Genomic DNA, 15,118 nt, shown 5'->3' on the forward strand with positions numbered 1-15,118 from the left:
AATCTAATAATCTTGTTCAAAGTTCTGCAAAAATAAGCAAAAGGAATGGTGTGTATTTAGTTATGTGCTATATATTAATTGTGTGTGCTTGTAGAGTTGTACAGTTGCAGATTTATGTTTGCAGTTTGGCATTATATGGAAGATAAAAATCAATATAAAATTACAAGTGGAAAATAGTAGAGAGTGCACAGTTGCAGATCTATCTATGATGGCAGTTGGTTGGCAATATATGGAAGATAATTAAAATCAAGATAGAATCATAAGGGGCAACATATATATATATATATATATATATATATAGTAGGGAAAAGAGAAAAGACAACTAAAACTAGAAGAAAACTAGGCTTCCATTATTGATGAGCACTCTATTTTGGCAGTTGGCAATATAGGGGAAGATAAAGTGGTAAGGGTTAGGGCCGTTAAGTGGTAAAAAAAATGCTGGGCTCGTGTGAGGGAAGTGAAGGGGAAGTACATGTAGATCGCACGTCGTTTCACATGGTTTGTCAGGGAGGCACAGAAATTAAGTAATGAATAGTTGTGTTGAAGGGTGTGGTAGCCGTCCGTTTGTCTAAAGCTTGTCTGCTTCTACTCAAACTGGATGCCTTTTCCTTTGACCAGGAGGCGTGTATCATGTATTTCATTTTACTGATTGACTAGCTTTTATTTAGCAAATTATATTATATTATATATACATAGCAGAAGAGGCCGGCCCAAGATGTGCATTGTTTCTCCTTTTTGCACATTTTAGTCTTCACAATTGATACCAAAATGTGAATTTATGAACTTGTTTCACATGATTCACATGTAATGCACTCAACTTAGAAAAAACAAGAGTCCACATCTAAGCAAATTTTTATTCTGATTATCTTTCTTTTTGGCAAATATTCTGATCTATTATCTTTCACATAGAGAAGATTTGACTTGATGTGTTGTAGTTGGTTCTCCCACTTCTTGTGTGTCTGGAATTTTGTTTTGTTTCTAGTTTGTGTTTGGTGCTCTCCTTTTTCATAAATGTGGGTTATTCACTTTTTATTAAAATATTTTTTTTGACTTGATAACTCATGGAGTGTTTTTTTAATAATATTTTTTAATTATAAATAAATTACTTACATTAAAACAAAAAGAAAGTGAATATAAAGAATCTGTTACTTGTGGTTTATCTTAATCTAAGTGGTTTATCCATTTTTTTAAAAAAAATAAATAAATAAAGAACTGTAGAAGATAGCAAATCACCACTAGCAACGGGACAATATAAGAAGGAAAAAAATAATAAATAAGGGCATGAGTAAAGAAGGGTGAGTGCTTGAGAGGAAGAAGTGGGAACTATTTAAGGATCTCTTAGCAAATGTTAGTTGGTGCCTACGCTTGTACTTGTGATCGGGTTAGCTAGGTTAGAGGTCATTTGGTCATGAGATATAGAAGTTCAGGTTTCGTTTGTAGAGTTAGTCATTTCCTCCAGCTTTTGTCTTCTTTGATTTAGAGTTGTAGATATCCACAAAATAAATAAATGATAAATCTTAGGAAATAGAAAAGTAGGTGGTAGGAATTTGGAGTTGAAGATGTGCCAGTGTGTTTGTTCCCAACCAAATGCTCCATAAGATGGCCCTAGAAAGTAGATCCCAAGTTTTGTTTGGATTAAGGATGTTAATCCTAGTGGTGTTTCATTTTTGTTTGACCCTTGGATGTTTGAAATCCTGTTAGCTTTTAAACCAACCTATCTCAATATGGATTTAAATTTTGAGAGTTTTTCTGTTGATAATTTTGTGGTGGATATTCACTGGAACTTGGCTGCATTTACGGAGGGTTTTTGGAGAGCAGGTCAATTCCGAGGCATTTCAGAATTGGAACTATATGTGCTAATGATTCCTTGCATTGAGTTTGGTTCCCCAAGGCCTCTCACTGTCGTAGTCTTTCCAGTAAAGTCTATGACCAGCTCATCAGTTGTTCTGGGGATGGGGATCATTGGATAGGATGGAAATTGTTGTGGTCTCTTAATATTGTTCCTCGTGCTAAAGCATTTTACTTGGTTGTTGTTTAAGGGCAAAGTTAAGACTTCTGATTTTCTTCATGCCTTAAACATTGGTCCCTCATGAGCTTTGTATTTTTTGTGGACTTGTTCCTGAAACTACTGAGCACCGTTTTACATTAGTGTCCTAAAGCGCAGGCCATTTGGATCGATGTAGGTAATTTGGTTGGGAAAAGTATTATTTTTCCAAAGATGGTTTTGCTTCAGGGAATTGGCTTGTTGTTGCTAACGGGGGCTATTCCAAATTTGTCTAAGGCCGTTGTGGTGGTTACCGGATGGCTACTTTGGAAGGCCCGATGTAATGCTATTTTTAAGAAGGAATGCCCACAGTTTGGCCTTATTGAGCGAAGGGGTTTTTTTTGACAAGAGGAACAGACAGCCCGAGCGCCTGCTAAATCGTCAGGGCGTGCACAAGCCTCGGTGGAGCAAGTGGGGGTGGGGCCCACGCACACATGGGCGGTGGGACCACCCGCACACAACCACCACTCACATCTTCCAGAAATATGCTCTCAGACGAGAATCGAACTCTTACCACTGGGTGAAGAGCTCTATCGGTGACCCGTATATGAATAGACCATTTGGTCGTGGCTTTTGCGTTGGTCCAAGAATACTCTTCTGTTAATGGGTGGTGTTTTGGGAAGAATCTGATACTCAATAATTTTTCCAATATGGATGGCCCTTTTTTATTCACTAGCATCCTTTTGTTCCAGGGATTTGGAGTTGGGGGTGCCGGTTTCTTTCTTGTTAATTTATGATTATGTGGTTTTCATGGCAGGGTGTTGTCCGATTATGATTAATTCAGAAATTGATGTAGAGATCAAGGTGTTGTCGTTGGCTTTACAGGTCGCTGGTTTGCATGGATTCATTTCAGACACATTTTCTTGAATTGCTTTGCATTTACATTCTCCTCTGATGTCGGATGGAGTGGTGGAGGATTGGAGAGCAGCTGTTGTCTTCTCCGGCCTATAAGAGTCAGCTTTCAGTGATTTCGGGTTCTCCTCCGCTTCACGTCATCCCCAAAGTTTGGAATCTGTGTGTGGCTCGTCTGGCTAGTCACAGTGTCTCTCTTCATTCTCCGTCTCTGTTTTTTCAGGGTAGAGACCTTTCTAGGTGGCTTATGAAAATGTTTCATGCTAATGATTTTAGAATGCTCTAGGTTTTTCTGGTTTTGGCTGTTTGATTTGTTGTATGTTTTTTATGCTCATTTGCTCTTGGCAGTATGTTCTTTTGGACTCTGTATTCTTCTTTTTTATTTTAATAAATTAGCTTTTTCCCTCAAAAATCCCAAGTTACCTTGGTTGGGCCTTTGACTTAAGAGAGCCAGAATCCACACATATCTAGCAAGGAAGTAAGGGCCTAAAAATTGGCCAAAGTATGACTAGATATGCAACATACGGGCAATCAATATAGAAGTGGTCAGTTGCTTCAATTGAAGCTATACAAAGCACATAGGCGGGCACGCATTAGGAGTTTGTTGTATTTTCTTTTAGCAAGGTTGTCGAGGGTGAGGATTTTATTGCTTTAGGCAAGCCAATTTTCCTAAGATTGAGTCCTTTCCAAATGATAGGGGTCACTTAGCAACGATGGTCACTATCATTGAGGAATCTGTAATAAGCCTTGACTGGGAACCAAACACATGGAGTGAGGTTCCGTCTCTTGAGGTCATTGGAAGCTTAAGTGTTCCTTGGGAACCTAGTGATATTGTCTGCAAAAATGAAATCAAAGTCTCGTAGCTCATCTAGGTATAAGGGGGCTAGTGCGTGTACCAAATGGTTGATTAGTTAGTACAAATGTGTGCTGCCATTAGAACCTGGGTGCTCTGTCACTAATCCATCTATTAAACTAGAACCATTGAACTATTAAGAGGGTATGTGGATGTATTATCTTCAATGCTGTGAAAGAGGCATATTTTGAAAGTCAAAAGGTAGTTAAGGATGCCTTTCTAGGAAAAAAATAGTTTTAGAGGGTGGATTGAGAAATAGGTTCCATGGTGGGGCACGTTGGAAATATATAGTTAAATATATATTGACATAAATTCTGATTCGCAAGGAATTTCTTTGATATAATTTAAATAATTAAGAAGAAATTTGAACTTCGTCCATAATTCATTTATTTGTGTTAGAGGTTTTTAATGACTATTGCCCATTATTAAATCAATTCTAAGATCCAAAGAAATTAAAGGTTAAAGAGCTAAAAAGAAAAGTTTAACAACAGTATCATATACTATTCTTTTCTAATTTTTTTTTTAAAAAAACAATTGATTTAGAAAGTACATGGGTAGCTGGTCTTCATGATTAATTTTTTTTTTAAACCTACTTCAAATTACGAATGAATACTCGATCATTGATTAAGGAAATGATAAAATAGTAACTTTTGCTACTTGCAACGTCATTATCAAAGAGTTTTGTTAGCTTTACAAAACATGGACTTTCATTGTTAAAAGGTAGCCAAAAATGTCAAATGATGCAAAAGGAAAGAAAAAAAGAAGATAATGTGTATCTAAATTTCCATTGCTGTCATTTTTGAGATGGAAGAGAGGTTTGTTTGCATGTCATGGATGACATCTTTATTCAGCCATCGAAAAACTCAAACCGCACTTTCCAACCTTTATCCCTTGCTCTCTAAGTGTGTGGTTGTTTTAGTACTCTTCAGGTCTACTATATAAGGAGGAGATACAAGTAGGGGATCAAAGAGACATCCAACCCTTGAGATGGAGAATTATCAGAAGAAGAACATCAGTCCGCTGACCAGCCTGGACGGCCGCTGGTCACTGAATGGAGCCACAGCTTTGGTCACTGGAGGTACCAAAGGAATTGGGTATACACTTCTCTGTCCCATAGCCTTTTATTTTTATTATTATTATTATTATTTGGTTCACTTGAATACTCTAGTCTATATTGGACTGTGAACTAAGATATGTAATCAATCCTTCATTCTTTGTATATCAATCTATTCACACTAAGATAAGTACCTAACTTGCAGGCATGCCATAGTGGAAGAACTAGCAAAATTTGGAGCCTCTGTTTATACATGTTCTCGAAATGAAGCCGAGCTTGCAGAATGCCTTAAACAATGGGAAGACAAGAAATTCAAGGTCACTGGATCAGTTTGTGATGTTTCTTCCAGGACTGAACGGGAAAAACTAATGGAGAATGTGTCTACTGTTTTCCAAGGAAAGCTTCATATACTTGTAAGTATTAAAAAAAAAAAATACAATTAATTTTCCACATGGGGCTTATCTGTGTATCAATTAAAAAATGCGTATTCTATAGATAAACAATGTAGGGGTTGGTGTAATGAAACCCACAGTGGAATGTACTGCTGAAGATTATTCATTCATGATGACTACCAATTTTGAATCTGCACTCCATTTAAGCCAATTAGCTCATCCTCTGTTGAAAGCTTCAGCATCAGGAAGCATAGTGTTCATTTCCACCATTGGTACTCTACTGGTTTATGAAGGATTCGCTCTTTATGCAGCAAGTAAAGGTAAAACCGTAAAACCAATTGTTTTTTGCAAGTATTGAATCTCAATTTGGCTTTTTAGACATTGAATTTCATTTGAAAAGGAGCTGTGAATCAACTGACCAAGCATCTAGCATGCGAGTGGGCGAAAGACAATATCAGAGTCAACGGCGTTGCACCTTCAGTCATTAAAACGCCTCTAATCGAAAACCTTGTAAGTTCTAAGGCTCATCTTCAACTGGTTCTCTTGGATAATTACTGTTTTTAATGAGATTGTTTAATTTGGTTAAAAACAGGGTCTTGAAAATGCATTCGCGGTGAATGAACCACCTCGGACTCCTCTTGGACGTCTAGGCAAACCAGAGGAAGTGGCATCTGTTGTTGTCTTTCTTTGCCTTCCTGCAGCCTCATATGTTACTGGCCAAATGATCAACGTTGATGGAGGACGAACACAGCCTTGTTAGAACATTGGACAGCAACTTTGATATTGAAGAGCAGAGATCTTTCTATATTCAGAACGTGAAGGAAACAACAACCTACTATTTTTATTATCCGCTATATAAGGGATATTCTTCTTCTTGTTTCTAAAAGAAAGTGGAATCCCATGTTCTCTCTGTCATTCTAATTTGAGATTATATGGAATGTCATCAACTCTGTGTCATTACTCCGCAATGATGGTTGTTAGCATCATTTGACTAGTGACAAAGCAAATTGAAAAATAAATAGTACCATACCAATGACTAGTGCCATATATAAATAGTAATATTGTACATATAAGCTGTTAATAATCTTCCCATTACGAAGCGTACTTCTACTCTTTGGAGAGGCGTGTCCCGAATTATTTCACATGCCAAGATTGTCTTTCAATCTTTATCATTCGCATCATTTGACTTCATCTCTTTAATGACGGGTAATAATCTTGTTTGAATACTAAACTATACTCATATTTCAAAACGGATATCATATTTCAATTTGTTTTTTTTTTTGATACTACACTTTGATTTCTATTCATCGGGAGGATACTCGCGCGTTTCGATGGGAATAAATTGACGTGGACGCCAGTGTAATAACGTGGCGAGGGTTTTGACAGGTCATCTGCTGACATGGACCTCCAGTTGCTATTTTTTAATACATGTCACCAAAGAAAAGCCATATCATTTAAAGAAATGGGGCTACATCATCATCACCCCTCTTCCTCTTATCCCCAGTCCCTCTTCGCCCGAGTACTTCTTCATCTTCTTCGCTCTCTTCGTCTTCTCCTTCTTCTCCAGTAAGTTAAAGAGGACAGTAAGTGAGAGGTGCTGCGCATTCACTAAAGGTAAGCATTTACTAGGGTATAACCATCCGGGAGTCTGGAATAAGGGATCAAGAGTCGTTCTAGGTTTGAACACTGAAGTCTTCAATTAGGATTTTTCCCATCATTTTCCCGGTGTTTTCTTGAGAAATGTGGGAATTTTTAGTAAATTTCAAGGATTTCATGCTGTTCGTTGCCTAAAATTGCCTCAAAGTGTGTTTGGAATGCGGGAAAACATAAAGGAAGGCTAAGAAATTGATTTTTTTAAGAAAATGGATGTCATTTGATTTTCTTCAATCCAAACTACTTGTTTGCCTTTTTTTGTTTCGTTGTTTATTGGATTTCATCTATTTTGGTGATTTTTTTTTCTTGATTTTTTGTTGAATTAAGAGTTTCCCATTGATTTTTTGTTAATGTATTTCTAATTTAATGGCAAACACCTGGTTCGAGGGAAAAAATGAAGAAGCATGGGACAAGAAGAAGAAGAAGAAGAAGAAGAGCAGCACAAGAAGAAGAAGAAGAAGAAGAAGAAGAAGCAACAATAGCAGAAGAAGAAGATGAAGAAGACGAAGAAGAGGAATGAGTTCTCGGGAGAAGAGGGATGAAGAAGATGGTGATGATGTGGCCCCATTTTTTTAAATGACATGGTTATCTTTGGTGACATGTATTGAAAAATAATAACTGAAAGGTCCACGTCAGCAGATGACTTGTCAAAACCCTCGCCACGTCGTTACTCCGGCGCCCACGTCAACTTATTCCCATCGAAAATGCTCGGGTATCCTCCCGCTGAACAAAAATCAAAGTATAGTATCCGGGAAAAAAAACAAATTGAAATGTGGTATCCATTTTGAAATATGGGTATAGTTTAGTACCCAAACAAGATTATTACCCTCTTTTAATGACTATGTCTAGACTGGAAAGAGAGCATTCAACACTTTGCCTTGCCACATCTCAGAATGACTCGTACCATCAACAAATTCCATTGAAAATTTTGAATTCTACATTATAGTCATTGTTAATAAAAATGAGGAGCCTGTTGCCGTGCTTGTGTTCGTGTTCCTTAATGTTGGCATGCCAATAGCCATTTAACAAGAATATTTAATTATAAAAAAATACAGCAAAACTTAAGATAAATCTTAAACTTTGATACCACTTGCTAGGGAAATTGAGTAATTCCCCTTTACAAAGCAAGTTGAAAAATAAATAGTATTCTTTTGCGGTGTTCTTTTGTTTGTAAACATCAACTTCTATTGGGCTCCTTAGTTTTCTCCTCTCTCCACCTTATTGTGGTTATGCCCGATTTCTTTACTGTTGTACTTTTATTTATCTTTAATACATGTAGTTTATCTTTTGTTAAGTAACCAAAGTCATGGGCTTTATGCTTAATCCTTGATCAAGGGAGAGATAAAAGGCTAACTCTGCGGCTCAAAAACAGTCATTATCAAAGAGTTCTATTAGCTTGGCAAAACATGCACTTTTCTGGGATTTTGGTAATATCTGTCAAAAGTTAGCCAAAAATGTCATCAAATGCTGCGAAAGGGAAGACAAAAGAAGATAAAATGTATCTAAATTTCCTTTGCTGTCATTTTTGCGATGGAAGAGAGGTATGTTCGCATGTCATGGATGACGTCCTTTATTCAGCCACCGTAGAAGTTCAAGCGCACTTTCCAATCCAATTTTAATTCCTTGTTCTAAGGGTGTGGTTTTTATGGTAATATGCAGTCCTATATAAGTAGGAGATATAAATAGGAAATTAAAGAGACATCCATCCATTGAGATGGAGGATTATCAGAAGAAGAGCATTACTCTGGTGGGCAACCTGGACGGACGCTGGTCACTGAATGGAGCCACAGCTTTGGTCACTGGTGGTACCAAAGGAATTGGGTACTTTTCTCTGTCCATAGCCTTTTTTTACGTTCACTTGAAATATTGTATTCAATGTTGGACTGTGAACTAAGATATCTAATCAATCCTTCATTCTTTTTGTATATCTATCTATTCATACTCATACAAAGATAAGTGCCTCACTTGCAGACATGCCATAGTGGAAGAATTAGCAAAATTTGGAGCCTCTGTTTATACATGTTCTCGTAATGAAGCTGAGCTTGCTGAATGCCTGAAACAATGGGAAGACAAGAAATTCAAGGTTACTGGATCAGTGTGTGATGTGTCTTCCAGGACTGAAAGGGAGAAACTAATGGAGAATGTCTCTACTGTTTTCCAAGGAAAGCTTGATATACTTGTAAGCATAAAAATAACGATTAGTTTTCTACATGGGGATATATTATCTGTGTGTCATGTTAAAAATACGTGTCATATTGTTCCTATAGATAAACAATGCAGGGGCTGGTTTATTTAAGCCCACAGTGGAATGCACTGCTGTAGATTATTCATTCATAATGAGTACCAATTTTGAATCTGCACTCCATTTAAGCCAACTAGCTCATCCTCTGATGAAAGCTTCAGCATCAGGAAGCATAGTGTTCATTTCCACCATTGGTACTCTTCTGGTTTACGTAGGATGCGCTCTTTATGCAGCAAGTAAAGGTAAAACCATAAAACCAATTGTTTTTGCAAGTATTGAATTTAAATTTGGATTTTGATTGCTTTCCATTTGAATAGGAGCAATGAATCAATTGACCAAGCATCTAGCATGTTAGTGGGCGAAAGACAATATCAGAGTCAACTGCATTGGACCTTCAGGCATTAAAACGCCTCTAGTCGAAAAACTTGTAAGCAAGGCTCATCTTAAACTGAGACTACTCTAGATAAATTGATGAGAATATTGTTTTGGTTAAAAACAGGGCCTTGAAAATGAATTCATGGTGAATGAAACATCTCGGACTCCTCTTGGGCGTCTAGGCAAACCAGAGGAAGTGGCATCTGTTGTTGCTTTCCTTTGCCTCCCTGCATCCTCATATGTTACTGGCCAAATGATCAATGTCGATGGAGGACGAACACAGCCTTGCTAGAACATTTGACAACAACTTCAATATTGAAGATCATAGACCTTTCTTTATTCAGAACGTGAAGAAAACAACATCCTCTATATTCTTATACTATTCTCATATCGTATGTACATCCCAAGATTCATGATCTTGCTTTTGATCATCGTTTATATTCATATAAAAAAACGCTTGTCGTCTATTATTCAAGGAAACAAAAAAACCTACTATCTGAATAATGTGGATAAACACATGTCTTTTGTTTTTTGTTTTTTGTTTTTTTGGTTTTGGTTTGCTACTATTTTCAGTAATAAGGAATATTCTTCTTGTTTATACAATATTCTTCTTCTTTGTATTATAATCTAATTAGGTCTGAAACTTGCATAAGTTCCCAAGGCCTTTGCCCAACATTATAAACTGCTGCAATTGCTTGAGATTTCCAAAATTCTCTGGTAACTTTCCATGCATCGTATTTTTGGATAAATCTAGAAATAGAAGGTGAACAAGATTCCCTATAGTTTCAGGTAATTTTGCCACTGAGATTGTTATCTTCAAACGCACTGAAGTAATGCAAAAGTGTGAGATTGCCAAAGGATTCGGGAAATACTCCACTGATCATATTCCTTGACAAATCGAAGTATTGGAAGTTTCTTAAATCCCCAATGCTTGCAAGCATCAATCTCTGAACTTGGTTCCTGGACAAATCAAAGTACTAAATTTGTAAGATTGCTCAGAGATTCAGGAATGCTTCCATTGAATTTATTTCCTATCAAATCAAGTTTCTCCAAGCTACTAAGATTTCCCAAGGACTCTGGAATCACTTGTAAGAAATGCTTCATCTGTATATATGATTTAATAATTAAATGAAAGAACATGTTAACTGAAAAGATATGTTTTTGCTGAGTTTAGAGCTTGCGAGGATGACATAGCGGAGTAATTGCAGTTGTTGCTCCTCGCTCTTGGGGCCAGGAGTGGCGTTTCTTTATCTTTTCTATTTTTGTTGTTTTGTTTGCCTTATGGCTTTTTGTATCTTTCACTGTTAGTGGATGTTATCTTCCCTTTCAGTTTAATGAAACGTGGGTTATCCATTTTTTTTAAAAAAAAGATATATTTTTCAGTGTGTATCAGTTAACATATAACCGCTTGATGGGAGTAGTTATATATATGAATTTAAAATTGAGAAAGCCATACATGGTCTCTGCCTATAAGATTATGTTCTAAGTTTTCCATCAAATAGAGAGCATCATAAAACATAAAGGATAAGAGATAGAAAGGAGTTTAGTTTTTTTGTTTTTTTTGTTTTTGTTTTTGTTTTTGTTTTGTTTTTTGTTTTTTTTTGTTTTTTGACAAAGCCATAGGCCCATAACACAAGCTACCCTTTTATCTTTTGCCCTTTTTTTATTGTAAGCATGGCCTAATCAAGTCATTAGCTCAATAACAAGATAATCCAAAATGAATAACAACAAATGAACAAGTGACTACATGGATCACTAATCAACAGTCCAATATTAGTCCATTGAACACCAGTGATAAGAAGCCAAGAACACATAAATCGTTCATAAAACCTAAACAAAGACGCTTGTATCAATCGTTAAACGATCAAATCACAGTCCAAGGACTCAAAGTCACATGATCGTTCCTCAAACTCTTGTATAACAATCAACCATGCATAATTCCATCAAAACAAACTTAATAATGACCAAAATAAAAGTTAAAAGGATCAAGAATAATCATTAGAGAGCAGCATTCACATCTGATACAAGCCAAATGACTCTAATCGCTAAATCAAAACACAGATAATAATACAAAGGATCAAAATGCCAACAAAATCGAGAATACCAAACAAGGGATTGTCTAGAGGCCAACGGAGCTAACCCATGGATCTCTCCGCAAAACCCCAACGTAGGAGCAAGAGATCGGTTGCCGAAGAGCATGAGAGTGGGGATCATAAGCTGGGATGACGAGCGATGGAGAAGAAACCCTAATTAAGTGATAGGGAGCCTGGTTTGTCACGCTCGAAGGAATGGTGGGTTGGAAAAGTGGAAGTGGATCATCTGAATGCCTCATCAATGACGACCAGTGGAATGGAGATGGATCAAAACAGAGAAGGGGAAAGAGTGCATGAGTGAGTGCTGGAGAGAGTGTGTGTGTGTGAGTAGGTGCTAGAGAGAGAGAGAGAATAAGTGATTTCTTTATTTTTTTAAATTTAAAAGTAGAGGAGTTTTGTTAAACTGACTGTATTGATTGGTATAAAAAAATATTTACACAATTATCAAGGTGGTTTTTTAAAAACCCTCTAAATATGTGCTTCTAAATATTAAAAATGGTGTAGTGTACCCAACTGCAAACTTTGGCGCTTTAAGAGGTAAAACCTATTTTACATACTAGCTATTTAAAACTCTCCCAAGTTCGTCCATGCATCGGCCAGCACCATCTTCAGTTGTTCAAGAGGGAGCGCTTTAATGAGGAATTTCCCAAAGAGTGAGGTTTGCATGCACTCGAAAGCTAGATCTCTGAAATCATCATCTACATGCACCATGTCTCTTATTGAACTCTTCGACTTCTCCAGCTTTTCCTTGTGATCCAAAGTGGTTGCTGCTGAATTCTTGTTGTCCTTATCTCCCGTTAACAACTTGGGCCCAAGATCTTCTCGATTGAGAAGCAGGAACAGTACATCGGCCAGTATACCTAGAAGACCCAAGCAGTCGCCCAGCCGCTACTCCACCCCCACTCGCCATGGCAAGTGAGGAAGAAAGGAAAGTCAAACGATTGCCGGAGTTTATGGAGAAAAACGCTCAGGATTCTCTGTGGAGTCGCTCATGACAGTAGATGGGAAAGTTGGTGGAAAGTAATACAAGAGAATCACTTTACCATGTTTGGTACAGTTTTTTCCTTGGAAAGTAACATTGCCATTGAAGAGTAATTCCATCAAATTGAGGGAAAGTAATTCCCTCTATATATGGTGGAGAAGTCACATACCCATAGGAAAGGAAAGTGAAATTATTTTTTTACCAAAATGCCCTCAAACTTTTTCAAAAATACTTTCCCACTCAAATAAATATTTAAATAAAAATTTATTAAAATAAGATATATTTAAATATTTAATCTTATAAAAATATTTCAACTAAAACAATTGATTAAGTTAATAAAGTATTTTATTAAGTTTATTTCTTTAATTGATTCCTTAAAATCATTTTATACATTTGAAAACATTAGTCAACCAGATTTTTATTTTTTAGAGTAAACAACTAAAATGGTCCACTATTTTTCTATGTGTTTCTATTTCCGTCACCCAGTTTATAATTTGATCCTCTACTTTTACATTTTGTTACAATTGAGTCACTCGAGCATATGCCGTTAACGGCAATCACACGTGACCAATATGGGAGAAAGAAGGGTGTACCCAATTCCTTTGGTACCTCCGATGACCAAAGCTATGGCCCCTTTAAGTGTCAAGCGTCCGTCCAAGCTGGTAACCATACTGATGCTCTTGTTCTTATAATCATCCATCTCAATCGATTGATAGATGTCTCTTTGTTTTTCTACTCATATCTTCTCCTTATACAGGCGTAAATCTTACTAATTAAAACCACCACACACACACACACAGTGGACTGGATACAAGGGAGAAAAGTTTGAGCGGTTTGAGTTTTTCTATGGCTAAATAAAGAAGTCATCCATTACATATAAACAAGCCTCTCTTTTATCTTCAAGAAGCTTGGCCATTCCCATGGCCTCATGGAGAGACGGTGGTCGCAACGCTTACAATTCCCTTTGTATGTCTTTTCGTAGGCCAGATAAGAATAGTTGAGTAGTTGAGCAGACTAGTAGAACTGAGGCCGTGTGTTCTGGTGAAGAGACATTTGAACTTTGAAAGATAGGATGCCACAGTTACCCGCTACTTTAGTTTGAAGAGCTGAGCTTCATGGTTGATAAAGGTCAAAGGACCAAAGCGAAGCTCGAAGTGCCGAGCGAAATTCTCCCATGATGACAACTGTTGTGCATAAAATAGTAGACATGCAAAGCCTCAGAACCTATCTCAAAATAGAATATACAACCTAATATAATTGTAAATTCCAAAAGTTAAAATATGAAATATACAAATTTACTAAATACAACCTAAGTGTCTACAATACAGACAAAAATTAGAGCTCAAACTAGACCAAGGACTGGTCTGCTACTTGTTTACTCATGCTAAGGTATTCTACTCCTGATCTGAAAAATAAATAAACAACAAAATTATGAACTTGAAAGCTCAGTAAGTAAGCTAATAAAAATAATTGAGATCATATAAAATTTCAAAAATTCATAATAAAAAACAAATCATATCAAATAGTATAAATATATATCCATAATATAGTCCATAAAACCAAAGTGGTTCAACAAAATATAATTTAATAACAAACAAAAATATATGTCTCTAAATCATTCTGGCCTAAACAAAATATCAAAGATTATTTATTTAAACTCGGTGACCCGAGTCAGATTTTCAAAACTCATTTGTTTACCCTCGGTGACCTGAGCCAGATTTTCAAAAACCGTTATTCTTTTACTGACGGCACGATGCGAAACTATAGTCTTTTATCAGAAGCTAAATGAGAGATACACATTTGACCTGTGAGTTAATGACCCAAGATCCTACAAAGAAGTTGTCGAGTTTGAAGAATGGAAAGTGGTAATGAGGGAAGAGCTGGTAGCTATAGAGAAGAACAACACCTGGAGGTTAACAACCTTGCCCACAGACAAGAAGAAGACAGGTCTTAAGTGGGGCATTCAAGATGAAATTTCACTTTGATGGATCAGTACAGAGGCACAAAGAGAGGGTGGTGGCTAAGGGGTGTGCTTAGGAGTTCGAAGTTGACTATGAGGAGGTGTTCTCACGTGTGGTGAAGATAGAGATAGTAAGACTGTTGTTTGCTGTTGGTGCTCAATTAAAATGATCTCTCTATCACTTCAACATAAAATCAATGTTTCTAAATGGAGAAACAGTTGAGGATGTGTACATCGAACAACCTAAAGGGTTTGTGATTGAAGGGAAAAAGGATATAGTCTACAAGCTGAACAAGGCTCTGTATGGGTTGAAACAGGCACCAAAGCCTGGTTTAGCAAGATTGACAATTATCAGCTCAAGTTTGGATTTAAGAGTAGTCCAAATGCTCATACCTTCTATAAGAAAACTAGTAATGAAGGGGAGGCCTTGTTGGTATGTCTGTATGTTGATGACAAAGTATATATGTGTTAGAGGGATCTTTTGAGGACAAATTGTGTTAGAGGGACTAAAGGGGGAGATTGAGTAAATTACAGGGACTAAACGGGATATTCTACCCTCAACTTTCTTGAGTATGACTTGTTCTTTGTTAATGTCAGTTATAAGATATCTTGCTCCTC

At 36.8% G+C, this 15,118-nt stretch overlaps 2 protein-coding genes across 2 annotated transcripts; both read left to right on the forward strand.

Moving 5' to 3' along the window:
- Window positions 1-4,695: 4,695 nt before the first annotated feature.
- Window positions 4,696-6,163, forward strand: LOC120273064 (noroxomaritidine/norcraugsodine reductase-like). Its single transcript, XM_039279705.1, has 5 exons — window positions 4,696-4,843; window positions 5,009-5,216; window positions 5,299-5,515; window positions 5,596-5,705; window positions 5,788-6,163. Exons 1-5 carry the CDS (start codon window positions 4,737-4,739, stop codon window positions 5,953-5,955), a joined length of 810 nt encoding a protein of 269 aa, XP_039135639.1. The 5' UTR covers window positions 4,696-4,736; the 3' UTR covers window positions 5,956-6,163.
- A 2,394-nt stretch (window positions 6,164-8,557) lies between these two features.
- On the forward strand, window positions 8,558-9,836 carry LOC120273065 (tropinone reductase homolog At2g29170-like). Its single transcript, XM_039279706.1, has 5 exons — window positions 8,558-8,669; window positions 8,820-9,027; window positions 9,116-9,332; window positions 9,408-9,517; window positions 9,590-9,836. Exons 1-4 carry the CDS (start codon window positions 8,563-8,565, stop codon window positions 9,443-9,445), a joined length of 570 nt encoding a protein of 189 aa, XP_039135640.1. The 5' UTR covers window positions 8,558-8,562; the 3' UTR covers window positions 9,446-9,517; window positions 9,590-9,836.
- The last annotated feature ends 5,282 nt before the right edge of the window (window positions 9,837-15,118 follow it).

The sequence above is a fragment of the Dioscorea cayenensis genome, chromosome 12, assembly GCF_009730915.1.
Source record: "Dioscorea cayenensis subsp. rotundata cultivar TDr96_F1 chromosome 12, TDr96_F1_v2_PseudoChromosome.rev07_lg8_w22 25.fasta, whole genome shotgun sequence".
NCBI lineage: Eukaryota > Viridiplantae > Streptophyta > Magnoliopsida > Dioscoreales > Dioscoreaceae > Dioscorea > Dioscorea cayenensis.

Bases quoted from the DNA above. Each gene is read 5' to 3' on its own strand.
- LOC120273064 (XM_039279705.1), top strand. From the start codon at position 4,737: ATGGAGAATTATCAGAAGAAGAACATCAGTCCGCTGACCAGCCTGGAC. The intron at 5,516-5,595 runs GTAAAACCGTAA...TCATTTGAAAAG, and splicing joins TCTTTATGCAGCAAGTAAAG to GAGCTGTGAATCAACTGACC. The intron at 5,706-5,787 runs GTAAGTTCTAAG...GGTTAAAAACAG, and splicing joins CGCCTCTAATCGAAAACCTT to GGTCTTGAAAATGCATTCGC.
- LOC120273065 (XM_039279706.1), top strand. From the start codon at position 8,563: ATGGAGGATTATCAGAAGAAGAGCATTACTCTGGTGGGCAACCTGGAC. The intron at 8,670-8,819 runs GTACTTTTCTCT...CCTCACTTGCAG, and splicing joins GGTGGTACCAAAGGAATTGG to ACATGCCATAGTGGAAGAAT. The intron at 9,333-9,407 runs GTAAAACCATAA...CCATTTGAATAG, and splicing joins TCTTTATGCAGCAAGTAAAG to GAGCAATGAATCAATTGACC.